General features: G+C 52.4%; 8 protein-coding genes across 8 annotated transcripts; 4 read left to right on the top strand and 4 right to left on the bottom strand.

Moving 5' to 3' along the window:
• Positions 1-237: 237 nt before the first annotated feature.
• J3458_005446 (uncharacterized protein) lies at positions 238-600 on the top strand (the record flags this gene model as incomplete). The annotated part of the gene is made up of 1 exon (XM_066118805.1): positions 238-600. The coding sequence occupies one exon, from the start codon at positions 238-240 to the stop codon at positions 598-600; it is 363 nt and encodes a 120-aa protein (XP_065976326.1).
• Positions 601-762: 162 nt separating this feature from the next.
• J3458_005445 (uncharacterized protein) lies at positions 763-1952 on the top strand (the record flags this gene model as incomplete). Its single annotated transcript, XM_066118804.1, has 3 exons — positions 763-973; positions 1155-1332; positions 1518-1952. The coding sequence occupies 3 exons, from the start codon at positions 763-765 to the stop codon at positions 1858-1860; spliced, it is 732 nt and encodes a 243-aa protein (XP_065976325.1). The 3' UTR covers positions 1861-1952.
• J3458_005444 (uncharacterized protein) lies at positions 1953-4665 on the top strand. Its single transcript, XM_066118803.1, has one exon. The coding sequence runs from the start codon at positions 2188-2190 to the stop codon at positions 3409-3411; it is 1224 nt and encodes a 407-aa protein (XP_065976324.1). The 5' UTR covers positions 1953-2187; the 3' UTR covers positions 3412-4665.
• On the bottom strand, positions 4221-5001 carry J3458_005443 (uncharacterized protein; the record flags this gene model as incomplete). Its single annotated transcript, XM_007812461.2, has 2 exons — positions 4221-4751; positions 4843-5001. 2 exons carry the CDS (start codon positions 4999-5001, stop codon positions 4221-4223), a joined length of 690 nt encoding a protein of 229 aa, XP_007810652.2.
• A 455-nt stretch (positions 5002-5456) lies between these two features.
• Positions 5457-7564, top strand: J3458_005442 (uncharacterized protein; the record flags this gene model as incomplete). The annotated part of the gene is made up of 2 exons (XM_007812460.2): positions 5457-5837; positions 5894-7564. 2 exons carry the CDS (start codon positions 5457-5459, stop codon positions 7562-7564), a joined length of 2052 nt encoding a protein of 683 aa, XP_007810651.2.
• Positions 6165-11453, bottom strand: J3458_005441 (uncharacterized protein). Its single transcript, XM_007812459.2, has 3 exons — positions 10543-11453; positions 10226-10485; positions 6165-10156 (listed from the first exon to the last, which is right to left on the bottom strand). The coding sequence occupies exons 1-3, from the start codon at positions 10911-10913 to the stop codon at positions 8211-8213; spliced, it is 2577 nt and encodes an 858-aa protein (XP_007810650.2). The 5' UTR covers positions 10914-11453; the 3' UTR covers positions 6165-8210.
• A 2332-nt stretch (positions 11454-13785) lies between these two features.
• FMT1_1 (Methionyl-tRNA formyltransferase) lies at positions 13786-15362 on the bottom strand. The gene is made up of 4 exons (XM_007812458.2): positions 14995-15362; positions 14741-14811; positions 14576-14691; positions 13786-14514 (listed from the first exon to the last, which is right to left on the bottom strand). Exons 1-4 carry the CDS (start codon positions 15248-15250, stop codon positions 13836-13838), a joined length of 1122 nt encoding a protein of 373 aa, XP_007810649.2. The 5' UTR covers positions 15251-15362; the 3' UTR covers positions 13786-13835.
• A 1316-nt stretch (positions 15363-16678) lies between these two features.
• J3458_005439 (uncharacterized protein) lies at positions 16679-18135 on the bottom strand. Its single transcript, XM_007812457.2, has 2 exons — positions 18060-18135; positions 16679-17978 (listed from the first exon to the last, which is right to left on the bottom strand). The coding sequence occupies exons 1-2, from the start codon at positions 18075-18077 to the stop codon at positions 17025-17027; spliced, it is 972 nt and encodes a 323-aa protein (XP_007810648.2). The 5' UTR covers positions 18078-18135; the 3' UTR covers positions 16679-17024.
• Positions 18136-18226: the final 91 nt, after the last annotated feature.

Here is an 18226-nt window from a genome sequence, read left to right as displayed (position 1 = left end):
TCTATGCTTGGAATGAGAGCAGCTCAGGGGTTGGTCTCTTTCTTTGACTTGATTTCCCGAGAATGAGAGAGACGATGGGCACAGAGACATGGTTGAGTCGGTACCCGCCAAATGGACTTTTGTGTCCCGAGCATCGAGCACAGGTATCGTTGATATTGGAAATCTCCGACCGCGCAATTCGAGGGACTATTGCTGCGAGTCTTTAAGCTGACGGGTGCTATTCTGATCGAAAACGAAATGCCTCTTGACGTTAATGGTTGTGTACATGGCCAACTTTGGAATCTAGACTCGACGGCTCTCGATTCCATATTCCACGTCTTTAACCTCACACCAACAATCGCAACCATGCCCAAGGAGCCATACATACAACACTGCCAAACAGACACGCACACAGAAACCCGGTCCCCGGCAGCCCCGGCCAACGGACCCCCCCCTTCTCTCCCAATCATCACCAATTGTGGAGATGTCCAAAGCGCCATGCAATTGCCGCTAGTTTCCCTCATCCCATCCCAACATCCGTATAGGCTCGGAATCCGAGAGACACTTTTCAACAGAGGCATAACTGTCAACGGTCAAATAAGGGCGGACCGAGCCATCTGATAAATACCGAGACGATCCATTCTACTCCAATCAGCCGTTTTCCTCAATCCAACTCGCCGCTTGATACCACCACCATCCATCGTCACCAACCCTGCCACGCGAATCCTACCCTCCCCGGTACCCATTGGCTACATACATATTGCAGCAACTGGCCTAGCAACCATGAAGGGCGGTTACACCAGACTCTTCGACGACCAAGCGTCGGGCGACAAGGTCAGCGAATATGCCGACGCCCATTCGACCCCGTTGCCGGCACACATCACGGCCTACCATGCGCACGCCTCTGCGAGCAGGCAGGACTCGGAAATGCTGAGCTCGAATTTCCAGAGCAAGCTGCACTTATTCCTGGCCAGGTCCATCGGCGCCAAGAGGGGTGAGTTGTGTTTCCCATTCGTGTACTCTTTATCCCTGTTGGACACCGTCGCAAAAGCTGCACTCGGGGAAGAGTCGATATCCCGGTGCTTCCCACCACTCGTAAAAGCACCATGTACATGCATGTATTCCAGATGTTGCCGTTTCGGAGCCAACTAATGCGGATGGGTTGTTGAAAATAGTTCTCGAAGTCGGCGTCTACGTCGGCTACTCGGCCATGCTCTGGGCCCACGCCACGGGGCCAGACGGCCTCGTCACCGGCCTCGAGTACAGTCCCGAGTTGGCAGAAATCGCCCAAGACGCCTTGGCAAAGGAAGGCATCAATAATGTTGAAATCATTGTGGGCGATGCCGCTGAGACGTGAGTGTTTCTTGCCCCCTCCCCACCCTTTGGAGCGCGTCATTTGTGAATCTTGAGCTCGTTGTGCGAGGTAGAAAACCCTGCTGGGGTATTTGGACCGGAATTAGCTGGCACGTTCTTGTTCGGTGACTTGAGGTCAGAACAGGGGACATTAAAGGGAAAAAACTGACCTGCGCGCCGACTAGTCTGCCCAAGGTGAGCCCTTCTACTCCCTACGACATCATCTTTCTGGACGCCGATAAGCCCGGCTACTCGAAGTACTTGTCGATTATTCTGGCCAGTTCCCAGCCCGGAAGCAAGAACCGCCTCCTCCGACCGGGGGGCTTGATCATTGCGGACAATGTTCTGCGCAGGGGCCACGTCGCGGACCCGTCTAGGACGGATCGTGAAATGGAGGACGCGGGGAAGTGGAATTTGCACATTGAGGCTGTGAGGAAGTTTAACGATCAGGTTGTCGGTGAGAAGAGACTAGAGTCATTTTTGACACCGTTGTGGGATGGCTTGAGCTTGATTAGACTCGTTGACTAGGATCGGGACTAGGGGAGTGGTGAGTGGTTTGTCATTGCAGCACGGTTCTGTTGGTTTCATGGATATAGGCAGGTATATATATATATATGTATATTCATAATATGTACTTGCGTTGCGGGGAACTGAGCATAGAAATAGCAAGGGATATCATATCATGTCTCGACGCATGCTTGCTGCCGCAGCAGACAACATGAGCACATTTCACGACAAGGCCGAAAATAAGAAGACAGAAAAAAAAAAAAAGCTGCACCATTGTCATTGGCCCAAGTAATGACGTTGCACTTCCGTCACATTACCACCACTCTCTCATAGTTTCACCGTAGATTAATGGAAGCTAGATCCAAACTTCGTCATCATGAGCTCTCGTCAGTGACCCGCTTCGCGCCGACCCTTTCTTTGTATTCGAGGCACACGCCGCATTTACCAGAAGCGACGTCGGCCGCCGCTGGCAGGGGTAGTTTCATTCCAGTTCTCCTTTTGGCGCCCAGAGTTCTTCTTCTTGCGAGCACAGCAGCAGGTGACAAAAACGACGGCGGCACCAAGGAGGGTGAAGATGGCGGAGACGAGAATGAGCCAGATACCGGGACCCCACCTGGCCGTGCTGACGCCGTTTTGATTGACATCGTGCTTGATGATGCTGAAGGCCACAAAGTCACAGACCATGGCTACCAAGGTGACGACAAACGTAATCAGCGACACGAGGGAGGCCAAGAAGGCGCCAACGGTGCCCGTGAAGATGCAGAGAAGGCAGGCGATGAAGCACAGGCCCGTTGCCACAGGGTGCAGAACCATAACTCGCGTGAGGCCCTTGGCGGTGCTGGCAGAGGCATCGCCAAAGTCGCTGCCGTCAAGGCGGTTCATCAAACCGGCAGGGTCATAGCCAATCCTGGAGTGAGTGCATTCATCGGAACCACTGTCCGGGCCAAGAGTCAGCAAGCAGTTCCCCCGAGCTTTGTCTCAGGTAGACGAATGGATGCAGACTCACTCTATGCCTCGAAGGCAGTAACCAAAGGTGCCAAATGTGACCTGGTCAGCTCCAGCACGGTTTCTCCCGAGGTCGACCTTCATTATCGAGAGGTGGTTAATCACAGGGGCTGTGATGTCCACGACGATGAGAAGCACAAACGACACGAAGAGCAGAAATGTGCCGATGTGGTGAATGAACCTGCCGAAGCCCATCTTGAAGTCGATTTCGCGTCTGTTATAGGTATGTGTGGTTTTGCTTGGGTGTTATTCCTGTCAAGACAGAGCGCCGGTTGGGAGAAGCTGTTATGGGGACGTTGCACAGAACAAACGTTCACGACCGACGGTAGAGAGGTATGGCCTAGACAAAACTGTCGTGCTAACCAGGCCGGGGAACTAGCAGGCATATATGTAAATCAACAATGTTTCATAAGGCACGGGCGGTCGGATGCTCCATCTTCTGGGGCGCTTCAAAGCCCAACCCTTGACCGATTCCAGACTCTGCGACGTCATCTCGGCATACGACAGCAGCTGACGACCCTTGCACGTCTTGGGTCTGAGAGCAGTCGCACCGAACCCGGTAGGTGATGCAGAGACGAAGCCGGTCACCCAGTGCTAGTGTTCCTGGTCTTGTCTTGGAAAGATTGGCATTCCAACTCTTTGGGAGCCGGGGGTGACGTAGCAATCGAAAGGAACCGAAGCTGGCGGTGGGTCTGTTTGCTGCCCTGATTTCGAGCCCACGCCACATGGGCTGGTTCAGCCGATCAACGAAAAGGTGGATATCAAGGTTTTTTCGTTTGATCGGTGCCAAGGCTGCGCTGCGCTGCTCAAGGATAAACAAACATGGAAGGACGTCGCAGCGGCTTGTTCTTGTGGATCTTTGCGTTGAGGCCTCCCCCTGGCCACAATAAAAAAGAGTCATGATGCTTTGATCGGTGCGTGCAGAGTTGTTTGCCCACTTGTGCCATTATGCTGCACCAGGCCCTTTCCTGGTTGGACGCATAAAAACGTGTGTCTTGTTGTGAACCGTCTTGTCACCACGAGTACTCAAGGTTTTTGTGAGTTGTCACACAGATGGTGGTGTATGTATTCAGCATGCGTGTTTCGAAACGTCCAGGTATGCAGTCCGGACTATGTAGGGCGTGGCGAGGTTTCCCAATTGTCGCGGCATTCGTGATTGGTGTTGCGGGGCATGGGAAAAGTTCCTTCTTCAGCGATAGACGACAAACAAACTAACTTTTGACCATTGCGAGGGATTGGAAGGCAGTCCGAGTGGTCAATGGCGTACTCCGCAGCGTAGCGTAGCGTAGCACCATGCCCATCCATGTACCGAGTAGCTGAATATGCATTGCATACTACATGCCTACGCAGAACAGAAAAGTGCCTGGGTTGGCTGCTCACTCCTTCATTCTGCTGGGCATCCATCCCTTCAGTTGCAGTCGCTCTGCTTTACGCTCTGATTCAGAGGCGTTATTGCCCCCCACATCGAACAGCCAGTGCGCCAGACCCTTTGAAGGCATGGTCTGAGGCAGCGATTGCTTCAAAGTCGCGGCCAGGAACGACTTGTCATTGCGATAAGCTTCTGGCCAAGACTGATGGAGTGGCGACCCTGTCATGGCAAATTTGTGCTTGTAATCTGGGGCCGGGAAGATTTCTAGCGTGAACTGCCTCTGTTGTTGACGGCTCGATGCGGCGTGCGATGTGAAGACATGCTCGGTGACCAGGGGTGGTGGCTGGTCTGGTGCAGTTGTCATAGACGGCTGATTGGTTTTGAGGCTATTCAAACCTTCCGACTCGTCCAAATCGGCGGTACACACGTCGGCATTTATTTCATTGACGGGGATGCGATAAGTAAGAGGGCTATATTCGACAAGTTTGCTTGCTGTGGCGGCCTCCTTGGTTACCGATATGAAGTTTGCATGGTAGCCCTATACAAGCATGTCGGGTTAGAATCTTGGGGCAAGGTGAACGGGTGAATGGCGAACTGACGGCAAGACTAGAGGAAATGCAATGACTTACCGGCGTCATCTTGAAGACTTCGACAGGTCCATATTGCTCCAAGACTTGCAAAACCGAGCGCCGCTCTGCAAAGGTTACCGGCGTGGGAGAGACGAGGACTCTGATGGACCGCTCGGGGATGGAGCGCCGCCGCGCAATATTGATAGCTGATGATGACATTGCAGCGGCAGAATTTGCTGCCGGAGCTGGACGTGGTATTTCTCGAGTTGTTGAGGGCTTCGAGTCGAGCAGTTGAGAGCAGTTGAGCTTGGTTGAGCTTGAGCCTCGCCAGGGTTCCCTGGGTGGGTCTCGGCCGCTGACTGGCAGAAGCTAGCATTCGAAGTGGAGAGGAGATTGAACGGCAACTTTGAACATGCATACCACTGCAACGCGACGCAGATACAGACGCTACATCTCTCCGACGTCTTTTTCAATATTGTTCTCAAAATCGTTTCCGCAACATCTCAATTCTGGTTCGACACGAGCCCCTACGAGCTGATGCAAACCCTTCCCGCCATCCTACGACCTGAATTGCGGCCGGGAAGGTGAGCGCGGTGCCTCGTGTCCTGCTGCTCGACCGTTGCGCCGCGATTCGATACGCAAGAAACCTGCACAAGACATACTTTTCTGTCGAGATGGCCACTCCAACGCCTATGAAGCATGCGCCCTCGCAGCAGGGCCGCACTCCGTCGCAGCTCGCGGCCGCGACTCCTCCCGTCTCGACGCCATTCTCCAACACGGCTCGAGCTGCCTTTTCTCCTCGAGGCCCTGGATCGTCTCCCCAGCATGTCAAGAAATCCCCTGCCACCTCGACGCTCATGGGCCACACGGGCATGGGAGCCTTCAACTTTGATAGTCCTTCAACTGCCGCTGCCATGGGCGCACTAGGAATGGGCGGCGGCTTCGACATTGGACTGGATAACGTGGGTGTCGGTGGATTGGACGCAATTGGGGCTGCGCTTGCCAATGAAGATGACAAGATGAAGCGCCTCGACACAATCTTGACGCTGTTGAGTGTTAGTGTGTCCCGCCGTCACGTAGGATTTGCGCCGAAACTAATGCATTTTGGCAGGCCAAGAAAGGACTCGTGAGCGAAGCCAGTCTCGAACGTCTCGCGCAGCGCATTGGCCTAGAACTGCTATCCGAAGAGCAAAGGACCCCCGATGGACGCAAGACGAGAACACTGGCTATTGCTGGATCAGCCATCGCACTTGATATTGTGCTTGACAACAATATTGTCCAGAGCGTTTCCCTGGCCTACCACGGATCTGCCTCGTCTGTATCAAAACACATGGATGCTGCAGGCCGAATCTTGCTTAAAGACCTGAAACTGCTCCCGGGGCAAAGCCCACTGACGAAGACTCTGGAGAACTTTGCTTCCAACTTTGAACGTTTGGCCAGCTTGGACAAGCTTAGCATCGTGCCAGGACTCGACTGTCACGAAGCCTTGGCTGGCATTTATGTTAGCCTTGAGAGATTATACCAGTGGGATCTGTCAAATGTGCGCGAGGAGCAAGATATGAAGGCAAAATCAGACAAGTATCTCTCAAATATGGTAATGTGCTCCAGGCATGGGCGGCCGGTGATGCACGACAGAGATACAGTTGGACTCGCCATACAATATTGGAGGGAGCTTCGGTTTATGCCACCCGTAGCCGATGGCGTGTATACGTACGACTACGAAAGTGACAAAGTCTGGTCCCTTCTTCTCGGCTGTGCTCCGCTGGATGGCATGGGGGTCCCACCTGTGAGAGTCTCTGAGAACTGGATTTCGAAAGAGATTACCAAGCAGGATGCGATGGTTGATCCTACAAAGACCATTCTGGACTGGCAGGAGCCTGACAATGTCTCACTACCACAGTCCGAAGATAACAAGGATGCTGGGATGGACCTCTTACAGGCTGATCTTTCCACCACAATAGTACCCAGAGTCATGTTCACCGTCACATTCGACCCGCCGGTTGTTCTGCCACAGAACGACTGGGCACGTCTCTACATGTATGCCAACGTCAATCCCCCCAACATCGTCAATGAGCTGGGTCAGCGTGGTCATCCCCCGTCGCCACCGACTTTTGACAGCCTGCTCTTCCCCTTCCCGTCCGGGGTGAAAGTCGACCCCAGTGAATCCCGAGCCATAGTACGGCAGAGGCTAGTCCGCGTTTTGACGACCAATCGAATCGAGTCTGTCGCAAACCACAACAATACTCTCTATATTTACAAACCCATCTATTCACAAACCGTTTCTGAGATGCCCTTTTCCCACCCCCGCCAATTGCTAGACATGCTGCCGCTCTTGCGACAGTACGCTTTTTTATCGACCCTGCTCGAAAACAGCTTCGGTTCCAAGACGAAGCCTGCTGAAACCCCTACCCAGGTGCGGCCAACACATATCAAGACCAAAAAGGATCGTCTGGCAGAGTACATGGATGGGCCGGAACCAGACGCATTCAGTGTGGACCATGCGTCCGATACAGATCTAGATGTCATTCTCTGGGTTCATCCGGCGCCCCACATGCAGGTTGTTTTCCCCATGGGCAATTCCACCGCGAACATCTCCCTCAAGATCCTGGAAGGCGGGATCGTGGAGATTGTGGATGAGAATATTCTAGACTGCAACGACAACGGAGAGATCAAGGGCAGGAGGAAAGAATTCACGAGACAAAAGATGGGCAAGGTATTGGAATACATGGAAGATTTGTGCTTGTGGTCCGAATGGATACGGTCGAGGCTAGGGGCGAGCTGACGAAGACGAGACGACTTTGATGATACCCTGGTGTATAATAGTGCTAACCACAGCATCAATACACGATGTCGATAGCACCTCGGGAGTTTGGGCAAGTTTTGCCCAAAAATTTGTCTTGTTCCGGTGACATGATGCTGCTGCAACTTGCTCAATATAATGGACCAACTTGATTGCCAAAACTGTTGCGGTTCTCTGGCTTGGCCCAAGTACAGCCACACTATCTATCACTGGGCCCTACCCGATGTAATGCTTGCACAATTATTTGGATAGGCCAAAAAAAATAAAATAAAATAAAATAAGATTAAAAATAAAAAGAAGAAAAAAATAAAATCAACAGTGAAAAATTAATAGCATTGGTCTATGAGCGCGTGTTCCCGCGTTTCGGACAGACAAGTGTCCGTCATATTTTATTAATTCTTAAGTGTATTTCGTTCGTCTAAACCGCCCTGCTTCTCACATGTACAAAAAAGAGCAAACCGATGGCCAGGGAATCATAAAACCCCGTGAATAAAAGGAGATAATATATAAGTAGAATTGCACCAGAATACCAGAATCAGATTTCCCCCATCCCATGTCGGTTGAGCCGATAACTGCAAAGTACGAAATTCCAGGCCTATCGAAGTTTTAATTGGGGATGCTTGAAAGTTTACAGCATCATAGCGGCGACGGCACCGAGGACAACGAGGGCACTCAGACTTTGCTTGGCAGCACCGCTGACAACAGTAGGAGGGCAGTTGGGACCGTTGCAGCCCCCCTTGCCGGTATTGGGTGCAGGGCTGCTGGGCTCCGCGCCGCACGAGGGCCCGACACAGACCTGGGAGCCGCTGGGTCGAGGCTGGGCGATGCTGGTGCCGTTGGAGGTGCTGTTGTTTCCGCCGCTGGGCTTGGCGGGCTTCGGAACGGGAACAATGGTCTGAGTATTGTAGATGATGGTCTTGGAGGGGTGGAAAGGGGGTGGAGCGGTGAATCCGCCCTTGGGACCAGTTGCTCCAGTGGGATGTGTCTCTTCGCCCGGGCGGTATGTGGCGGGGACGACTTCGGTGGTAACCTTACCGACAGGGCAGTTAGTGACAGTAGGAGCGCAGCTGGTGATGGTGTAGATCTTGGTCACCTTGGTGGTGATTGTGATCTTGTTAGAGCCCTTGCCGCTATTGCCATTGTTACCGCCGTTGCCATTATTGCCACTGTTACCGTGATTACCACCATTGCCATTAATGCCACTATTGCTACCGTTACCGTTACCGCTATTAGAGCCAGTTGGTACCGCCGTCTCCTCGCCGGGGCAGTACGTGGTGGTGACGACTTCGGTAGTGACCTTACCAACGGGACAGTTGGTAATGGTGGGAGCGCAGCTAGTAATGGTGAAAGTCTTGGTCACCTTGGTAGTGATTGTGATCTTGTCAGAGCCCTTGCCGCCGTTGCCATTGTTGCCACTGTTGCTATCGTTACCGTTCTTACCGCTATTAGAGCTAGTTGGTACCGCCGTCTCCTCGCCGGGGCAGTACGTGGTGGTGACGACTTCGGTAGTGACCTTACCAACGGGACAGTTGGTAATGGTGGGAGCACAGCTAGTAATGGTGAAAGTCTTGGTCACCTTGGTAGTGATGGTGGTCTTTTCAGGGCCGTTACCACCGTTGCCGGAAGTCTTGGTGGGCTTGGGGCTGGGGGTCTTGGTCTCAACAGCAGAGACGGGGCAGATGGTGATGTACAGGGGGACAGTCACAGTGGTGACCTTGCCAACGGGGCAATTGGTGACGGTTGGCTGGCAGCTGGTGATGGTGCGAGTAGAGGTGGTATACACAGTCGAGGTGGTCATCTCAACGGAAGATGCAATTGTGGAGTTGGGCCACCTCGTTGACAAGCTGGGCACCGAGGATGAGAAGGTGACGGGAAGCTGGGTCGCAACGGTCGGAACCGTAGAGTCAGAGGCTTTGGAGGTAATGCTGATGCTAGCAGAACCAGCGCTCTTGGACACAGTGCTCAAGGTTGAGTTAGATGATTTCCAGGTCGAGGTGTTCTGGACACTTGACGTAGCAACAGTAGTCTGCTTAGATGTGTTGGCGGTGTTAAGCTCGGAAGAGATAGCAGAAGACGAACTATTGAAGCCCGACGTGGCCGAGATGGTGGAAGTGACAGACGTGGACGTGGACGAGGCCTTGGTGCTGAATGTGGCAGAGGTTGTGGAAATCTCAGACTTGGATGTGGAAGACGACGCCATGGTGGTGGAAGTAGTGGAGGTGGAAGTAGTCTTGGGGGCGTCCTGGTTGAAGATACGGATATCCTGAATCTGGAAGTAGACATTGTCAAAGGCAGCAGGATTCTCGGCAACGTATGTTCGGCAGCTGTCACCATGCCTCTGCTTGCAGGTGCCCTCCCATGCTGAAAACTCAACGGGGTTACCGCACAAAGCAATGTTCAAGACAATTCGCTGGGGCTTGAAGATCTTGTCGATATTGCAAAGATCTTTCCTCAGGTATATGGTCGGCTGACCCCAAAGAGAAGTATCGGGAGAGCTAGAATCAATGTTTGAGGGAACCTGGTTTGGGAACCACGAGTAGATCTTGATGAAGTCGCTGGTCCACTCCATGGCATCTAGTTTCACTCAAGAGTCAGCCAAATTCTATCTCACACAGGAAGTCGAGGCTTTGTATATCGACTTACACACGCCACCACTACCACCCGAAGGACCATTATCCTTAACTACGCAGCCCTGGTTAGGCCACTGGGTTCTGCCGTCTGAGAATTGATTGTCACAGTTGGAGGTGATAATCTCGCCGGATTGGCCTGCGCCATCAATCCTGCAACTGCCATAGGTGGCTGCGTTAGCCATGTGAAAGGCAGGATTGTTGACGCCCCGGAGGTTCCAATTCTCGATGATATCGATCTCGCCATCCTGCGGCCAGGTATCACCGACGGTCCAACTAATACAACTGTCAGTCAGTGTGAAAAGCATGACATGAAGCGGGAATACGACATACAAGGCAGGCCAAGTACCACACGCACTCTCAGGCAGGTGAGTGAATCGGGCAATCATAAGGCCCTGGCTAAGTTTCGCCTTGGACTCCAGCCTCACACTGTCACGACCACGGCGGCCTGTTGGAACAATCGACTTGCTGTCAACCTTAAGGACGACCTCTTTATCCTTAACCGTGGCAAGTCCGCCATCGATAGCGTCCGTGCGACTCAGGTAGTTGACGAATCCTGTGTTAGGATCGTCAAAGGTCATAAAATCGAACTTGTCGAAGAAGTTGGTCGAGTCGTAGGTGTCTTCGAGATACCATTGGACAGCGGCACCGTTGCCGGCCAAGGCCAGAGCCGCAGTGCCCAAGGAAAGGAGTGACGGAGCCATTATGTTTTTTTTTTTTTTTTTTCGTTTTGATTTGCAATTAACGAATGTGAAGGGCGAAACAATGAGTAACGAATGACTACGACGTACGATACGTCAGAGGACGAGCAGGGTGCTCTTGAGTGCCAACGTGAGGCAAAGGACTAAGGATGCCTCTGCTACAAGACAAACGACCAGTGTACAGGATGGGTAGGGCCAAGGAGAAAACCAAAACCCAACCAAGGCTGGGTGGACAGCTGCTTTTGAACCATCTTCTCGGCGTTGGACCGAAGGGGTTAGGGGGTCTACTTCGCGGGTAAGGTTATCAGCCAAAAGTCCAGGAGATATGATGGGATCCCACACGGCACACTCCGTACTAGTAGTACTACTGGGCTGAGTGAAATTACACAAATATGTATACCCCATACATAATACAGTAGATATGAGATGGTCAACAAGGGCTGTTGATTGATGGAGGCAGAAAACTGCTGGGCATGGCGGTGGCCAGCCAGGCCAAGGGACTCCACAGCTGCGTCCATCTCCGGATGTTGGGAGTCAATGTGCATGACATGGGTATAGTCTACAGAATGTTAGTTAACGTATAGGCTGGCCAGGCATTTTGTGGACAACGTCTTGTAAGCTTGCAAAACGTCTGAGTGACGGAGGGGGGAGGCAAGTAAACTGTGCAATACGAACATTGAGAGACTCCAATTTCCACGCACATATCAATATCGAAGAATTCCATACACTTGTACTCCGTGAAATTGGACCAAACATAAGCAAGCTTGAAGTGGAAGGATTGGACCGTCAGCCCACTTGTCTTGACAGTCTTCGCTCAAAAGTGTCGGAGCGGCAGAAGTCGACCCCGTTGTCGACACTTTGGCCGCGAAGGAATCTGAATCTGGGTACCTCGGCCATGGCGAACGGGTCCATGGAGCCAAAAATGTGGTCTCCAGCCGCAGTCTATTGGGCTACCTTAGAGTAACTAGTGAAAGCCTCGTCAACGCAATTGCTTGTGAATGGCTTTTCGGCCACGCTCGATCAGTCACCGCTAATGCAGGAACGTGGGGTTGATTGGACGACGTTTGAATTTTGCATGAGATATCCTTGGCCGAGTCGAAGCTGCCCTCCATTGACATTTACCACGATGTGGATTGTATAATTATAGCACATTACGTGTGGAATATTCGAATGGGTCCTGCTGTCGATGTTTTTGATTGGGCTGTGGCCGCGTCATCCCGGTATGGATTGGCCGCCGGGCATGATTCATCGTCAGAGTCTTGAGGGTGAAGTCGAGGGCTTCTAATGGAAGATACTACCAGGGCGAGGTCAGTTTGCGATGATTCGATGGTGACTTGACGTTGGCAGGATAAATGGGCTTGGCCGGACCACATGGGACCAGGATGCTGACAAGTGGTGCACATGAGCGGACGCCCGTCCCTAAAGAGCCAAGCGCTGTATACCCGCGGCCTGATTGGGCCAAATGGTCGATAGCCCCTTCCTTGCCCGTTCTTCGCCCCTGCCTGCTGCGGTGTGCTTGATTATTGTGCCCCGTACTCCGTACCAAAAAATTTTCCCTTCTCCTCAGCCTGTTAGTCAACCTTGGAATAGTTCTGCCCTCACCGAACGACGATCCGGGCAGATCCAACCGACACTCGTTCCCCCTTCTCTTGAGTTGTGGCTCGGCTTCCGTTTTTCTGCCCTCTGTCCTGCGCTTTGCAATGTTGGTTGCCCGATGCCGATATGTAGCAAGCCCTGCCACAAAGAACCTGTCAAGCGCAAAAAAGTACTGCCACTCTTTGCTCATCCTCCTCACTTGGCACGGAGTACTCGGTACGAGAATGCAATTCCGGCTTCTGCGTACTTACTCCGTATTGTGCTACCTGCTAGGTATGCAGTCGACTTAGAACTGGGCTGGCGACTTTCTCCACTTGAGCCCAGCGAGGCGATGGAGTATTGCTAGTATCGGCAGGCATTCATTTTCGAGCATGGCAACTCAACGCCTTGCTAAATCGGGGATTTGCCGAACACCACGCCATGTACTCCGTACCAAAAACCAAAAATGATTGATATGCAACAGGAAGCACCACCTTCTAGCCATCGTCGCCATTACTATCACCAGGGTCTCGTTCCCACCCGTCCCACGTATCCCGCATGCCAGAGTGGACCGACGGTGCTATTCGAGCTGGTTGCGTCTTTCTCTACTCGTTCGTGTTCTAATGATACAGCGATTGTAGAGATGCCACTTGTTCCTAGGATCCGCAATTTCCAACCTCGTCAGAGGTTTTGTTCACTCGTATTAGCTGTGTATGTGTGTATGTATGATGGCTAGACTAGCATAAATTCCCCCTTGGCCCCTGGCACAGAACTTTCCTGAACATTGGAACAGCCGATGCGTCTATCATCTTTGCGTCAACTCCGTATAGGCTTCGACATGCCGGGCGCTTTGGATTACTTGCTATACATGACTATTCTGAAGCGGAGATTTTACCATTCCATTGCTGCAATCATACTCAGTACCGGATCCATATCCTACTCGTAGCAAACCCCTCAGCCCAATACACGGTAGTCAGTGCTGTACCTGCATGCAATTCCGACACGTGACAAAAGACCCTGCTCGGCAGTTCCCTTGCCGGCTAGACGTATTCAACGCTGGTATCAGGGAAGGATTGCATCTCATGATGACAGGGCGGGCGATTGGTGCGACAATTAGTAGAAGACATCTGTATCGGTGTTGTTCTGGCCCTCAATCTTCTCCGGTTGACATGGCGAAGTTCGGACCAAGCAGCAGATTCTGATGAAATCAAACTACAATTTATTATATGCCGTCACACAGCACGTGCATTCGTCCTTGCGCCCATGTCTAGCCGTTGAGATTACCCATTTTGAAACTTGTCATGGTTACAATTACTGTCTAGTGTCTCTAGCTGCTTTCGTCGTCACGCCTCATCGAACAAAGCTCCCAAGTGCAATGGCAGCCATCTGCTCTGGTTTCCCATCAACCTTGGCCTTCTCAACGCGTATCCAAGAGTCACCATGAATGCCAATCAAACACGAGCCATCCTGTTGAAGCACCACCTTCATCTCATGCCGCCCCGCCCCCTTCTCACCTATACCCTCATGCTCGCATACCAACCTGCCCTCCTCGCCTTGCCGCAACACGTCTCCTTGTACCACTGGCCCAGCATCCAAGAAAATCACTCTCTTCCTAACGCCCCTAGCACTAACCGCATGTGTCCACACCGACCCCAGCACTCTAACCCTTCTACCAAACTGCTCTGCCGTCCACGCAGACCACTGTATCTGTCCGTCTGCCTTTGTAATCTTTGGTGCGTGGACGAGTTGCCTGCCTTGCAGCGCGGCCGCTTTCCAGCCCACGTCCTCCTGCGGCGCAACATGAAGACCGTCCCGCAATCCCTGGATCAGCATCTCTGCGCCTTTGACCGCCGCAACTGACAGGACCTCTTGGAACGAGGCGTCCGGCGCGATGGGTATGCCCGGCGCAGGGCTCTGCGCAAGAATAGTCCCGTGGTCAAAGGCCCTGTCATCCAGGGTCTGTAGCGATATCCCCATGTGCGTGTCTCCTCTGAGGAGGGCGTGGTGAATTGGCGCCGGGCCGCGGAGGCTGGGGGCTTCTCATTAGCAGTGCTTAGCTTAGGTATTGCAGGGTGAGATGTCTAACATACTCGGGCAACAAGGACGGGTGGACATTCAGACCTCCGTATTTGGCGGATTTCAGGATCCGAGGGGGAACGAAGAGCCCGAATGACACGACAATGACTAGGTTTGTGCCGTCGGGGAGCTTGTCCATGTTAATGTCTTTTCTAGCCAGTGAGGCGGGATGGACTTACATCCCATCTCCGAAACGTCTCCCGCTGGTGGATTGGGAGATTGAGTTGTTCTGCGAGTGTTTGGCAGGGCACTACAATATCAGCACGCAGTCCTGCAGAGGCATCACGATGCTAGCGCCGCCTCTGTCCCCAGACAAACCTGACTGCATGACTTCAGCTCGGGAGGTTTGAAAAACAGGAGTGCAGTGGAAGATCTAGGTACTTCAAAGCCCAGAGGGGGGAAATAAAGACGATGGGGGGAGCAGAATCCTCACCTTCACGAACTGTCTTGAGGCCCCTTCCAGTTCTCCTGCCCGGCAATACCATCACATCCAGTGCCTCTACCAACGCCCTGTTATTCACATGTTCGCGGTGCAAGGCCCTCAGGGACTCGCAGCTGAATGCGTCCGAGCCACAGAATAATATCCTCAGGGGATCCGAGACCTTGCGCGAGCTGTGTCGCCGTTGAGAAGGGGCGTATGGAGGTGGGAGGTGAAGGCGGGCTTGGACCCTACTTATGAGGCGGAACATGATGAAGACATCATATTTTCTATTTCTACCTGTATGTTTGGCGGCGAAGAGGAGCCATCGTCTTCACGGTAGTAATGGTTCCAGTTTGGTGGTGATGGTGCGTTGAGTTGTGTGTGGTTGATGTTCGCGTTTGGCGAGAAAGCACGGTTATGTGCATAACCGGACTCTGGCGGCCGGGGATGGGGCGTGAATTCGCCAGCTCGTCCGGCACTTGAATTACATGTTTCCAGCTTACGAGTCCGGTGCTGTATACTAGGAAGTACAACCAATTTGCACTACTACACCTGCCATCTTGTTTCTTCTTTTTCTTTTCCTTTCCCGCTTTGTTGTTTCGTCCTTCGGGCTGGCCATCGAAAGGTCCACCAGGGCAAGAAACAGTTGACTCCTGCCTTCCATACCACAATGTACCTGTACAGACAACCCTCCGGAAAATGCTTCAGTTAGATAAAGGAATCAAAGGAAATCCATATGTCGCATTAGAAATTTTATCTTTCTTTTCTCTTCTCTTCTCTTCCCTTCTTTCTCTTTGTTCCTCAATCTCACAGCAGCATTGAGTAGGGTAGGTCCCTCTAGTGGCAGGCTTCTTACAGTCGCATTCCGGCGTGCTTTCTTGTCCTCTCGACCATGAGATGATTTCAAATGACTTATAGCGTGTTTCTTGGCCGGAACTATTTGAAAAAATCTCGTCCAGTGGTAATGTATCTAAGTTTTGAAGATTATGTTAGATAGCATCAGAGATGTGGTTTCGAATATAGCAGGCACTAGTCATGTCGAAACTGCCTTTGCAAGCGGGCTCCGGAGCTCGAAAAGCCCACAGGCAACATTCATTTTGTTTTTCAAATTGCAGTTTGCTTTAATATGATGTTCTATTTCCTTTACAGTGTGGCACAACCCGCTCTTGGAGAAAAGTAATATATATGAGACCTTGTCGTCTCAATCAAAGGCCAATGTTTCCAAGCACCCATGCGCGATGGGTGATGATACACACAACAGGTGATGAATAGGCTCCTAATGCCGGTCTATTTCTTTTCCGAAACCGCCAGAGTAACACGACGACTGTGTATTCTATTCGAACGAACCTCGTCTAAACAACCCGCAATCAGCGTCTTTGTATCCCTAGCCAGAAGGCCTTGTTCATCTTTCTGGGGGCATAGTCGTGAACGGCTAGTCTATGGCAGTTGGCAGAGTCGAGACAAGAAACTGGCACAGATGAAGGCAAGTAATTTGCAAACGTCATCGACATGCCATGGTGAAGGTGCTATGGTCAGGTTCGTCAATTTTTCGCCGGGAACCTTCCGTCAACTTCAGATTGGACAGAGGCGGAGAGGAACAAATAATCCTATGGATATAAACTCCAAAGTACTGGTATCACTTCTAGACTCGGTATCTGTCTTTGCCTGTCCAATAATTCCAGCAGGCCGGCTGTTGTGCTGCTCCATGTACCGTGGTTTCCAGTAAATGGGAAGCAAGTTGAACTCACGGTTTGCAACAAAAGGCCAACTAAGAGCATAGACTTGACTATCTGACGGGAGAAATTGTCGTCCAGATTGTTCTTGACGTATGACTATTCTTTGGGAGGAGCCATGCCCTCGGCCAATTTGATTTCGTCGTGAGCATTACGTCTTTCTTCTTCGACACTTTAAGCACAGAAACAGCGTATTTGAGAAAAAAAAAAAAAAACGAGGAAACCCGCCATGAAATAATATTCCGCCCAATATCCAGTGCAGCAGCGCCCGCAACGCCAATATCCCACCACCATCTCACACCATCATCATCACCCGCCAACACTCCAGTTGCAGCCCACGGTCCAGCACTCCCCGACCAAATCAACCTCCCAAACAGGTTGCTCAATGACGACCACGCTCCCCACGTTCACGGCCGCCCTCCTGCCCAAGCCCGTCAACCGTCCCTCCCCAGCAAGTATGTACGCCTTCAAATCGTCAGACACCCCTAACCTCCCCCTAACGAGATACATGTGTTCACCGGGACTTACATCGTCCACCGTCAGCCTCAGCACAGAGTCTTCGTCCCGCGTCCCTTCCCACCCTTTCACTTCAGACAGCCACCCTTGCAGCTGGGCGGCGTGTCCGCCGGGGAGATAGCTCGCGCCGCGATGTTGGGGAGAGAATGCTTCGGGGAGGACGGGAAGGGACGTTTCACTGTCAGTGGGCTTGAAGCGTGGCGCCGGTTGGAAGACGGGTTGGTGTTGACGGGTTGGCCATTCGTGGCTCTCTGGAGACTCTGACTCTGACCTGCTGCCATCTGCCGAGGATGCGTGTCCCTGTGCAGGCGTGACTGCTTGCTCCGGGGTATCGAGGGAGCTTGACGGCGCGGGCGAGATAGATACCCTTCGTCTCTTGGCCTCCCTTCTGTCCGGCGACAGTGGCGACGATTCGGTACCGGGGGCACCCTCGACATCGTCTCCTGAAGAGTACTGATTTTGAGAAAGACGCTCCGTATCCTGCGACATCAAGTCGTCGGATTTGAGCTCAATGGTATCCTGCAACCGGCTTCCCTTGGGCTCAGCCTCGTCCCGTGGCGACTCGTCATATGACTCGTCGCCATCTTCATCGACATCCTCAAGGTCATGCGCCCGGCGCTGCGCATGCCGCGGTACAGATGACGAGCCGAAGCGCGGCGTTGAATGGAACTGCTGCGATGCCTGCGACGCCGGGGTTTCTGAGGCGGATGGTCGTTTAGCCAGCAGGAACCGACGCGGAGTAGGTGTCTTGGCGAGTTAACAACGAGTCGTTCTTTCTGGACACTGGCATCTTGGAAGACAAGATTGAATCTGAAAGGACAGGCTTACCGTGGGTGGCGGGTTCATGCTCTTTAGTTCACGACATGGTGCAACAAAAGTTGTTTGATGGTGGAATGTCGGCGTGGGCAAAAGTACCTGGCTTGGTGGATGATTCATTAATGCCGCGACTTGGACCAGGCGTCATTTTGACTCTGCTCGACACCATCTGGGTGCGC

The sequence above is a fragment of the Metarhizium acridum genome (assembly GCF_019434415.1).
Source record: "Metarhizium acridum strain ARSEF 324 chromosome Unknown scaffold_31, whole genome shotgun sequence".
Taxonomy (NCBI): Eukaryota; Fungi; Ascomycota; class Sordariomycetes; order Hypocreales; family Clavicipitaceae; genus Metarhizium; species Metarhizium acridum.
Note: the sequence above shows the minus strand (reverse complement) of the source record. Positions and strands in the feature narration are given on the sequence as shown.

Bases quoted from the DNA above. Each gene is read 5' to 3' on its own strand.
- J3458_005444 (XM_066118803.1), top strand. From the start codon at position 2,188: ATGGAAGCTAGATCCAAACTTCGTCATCATGAGCTCTCGTCAGTGACC.
- J3458_005441 (XM_007812459.2), bottom strand. From the start codon at position 10,913: ATGGCTCCGTCACTCCTTTCCTTGGGCACTGCGGCTCTGGCCTTGGCC. The intron at 10,486-10,542 runs GTATGTCGTATT...CAGTTGTATTAG, and splicing joins TGTGGTACTTGGCCTGCCTT to TTGGACCGTCGGTGATACCT. The intron at 10,157-10,225 runs GTAAGTCGATAT...GAGTGAAACTAG, and splicing joins GGGTGGTAGTGGTGGCGTGT to ATGCCATGGAGTGGACCAGC.
- FMT1_1 (XM_007812458.2), bottom strand. From the start codon at position 15,250: ATGTTCCGCCTCATAAGTAGGGTCCAAGCCCGCCTTCACCTCCCACCT. The intron at 14,812-14,994 runs GTGAGGATTCTG...CTGATATTGTAG, and splicing joins CCTCAAGACAGTTCGTGAAG to TGCCCTGCCAAACACTCGCA. The intron at 14,515-14,575 runs GTATGTTAGACA...AGAAGCCCCCAG, and splicing joins CACCCGTCCTTGTTGCCCGA to CCTCCGCGGCCCGGCGCCAA.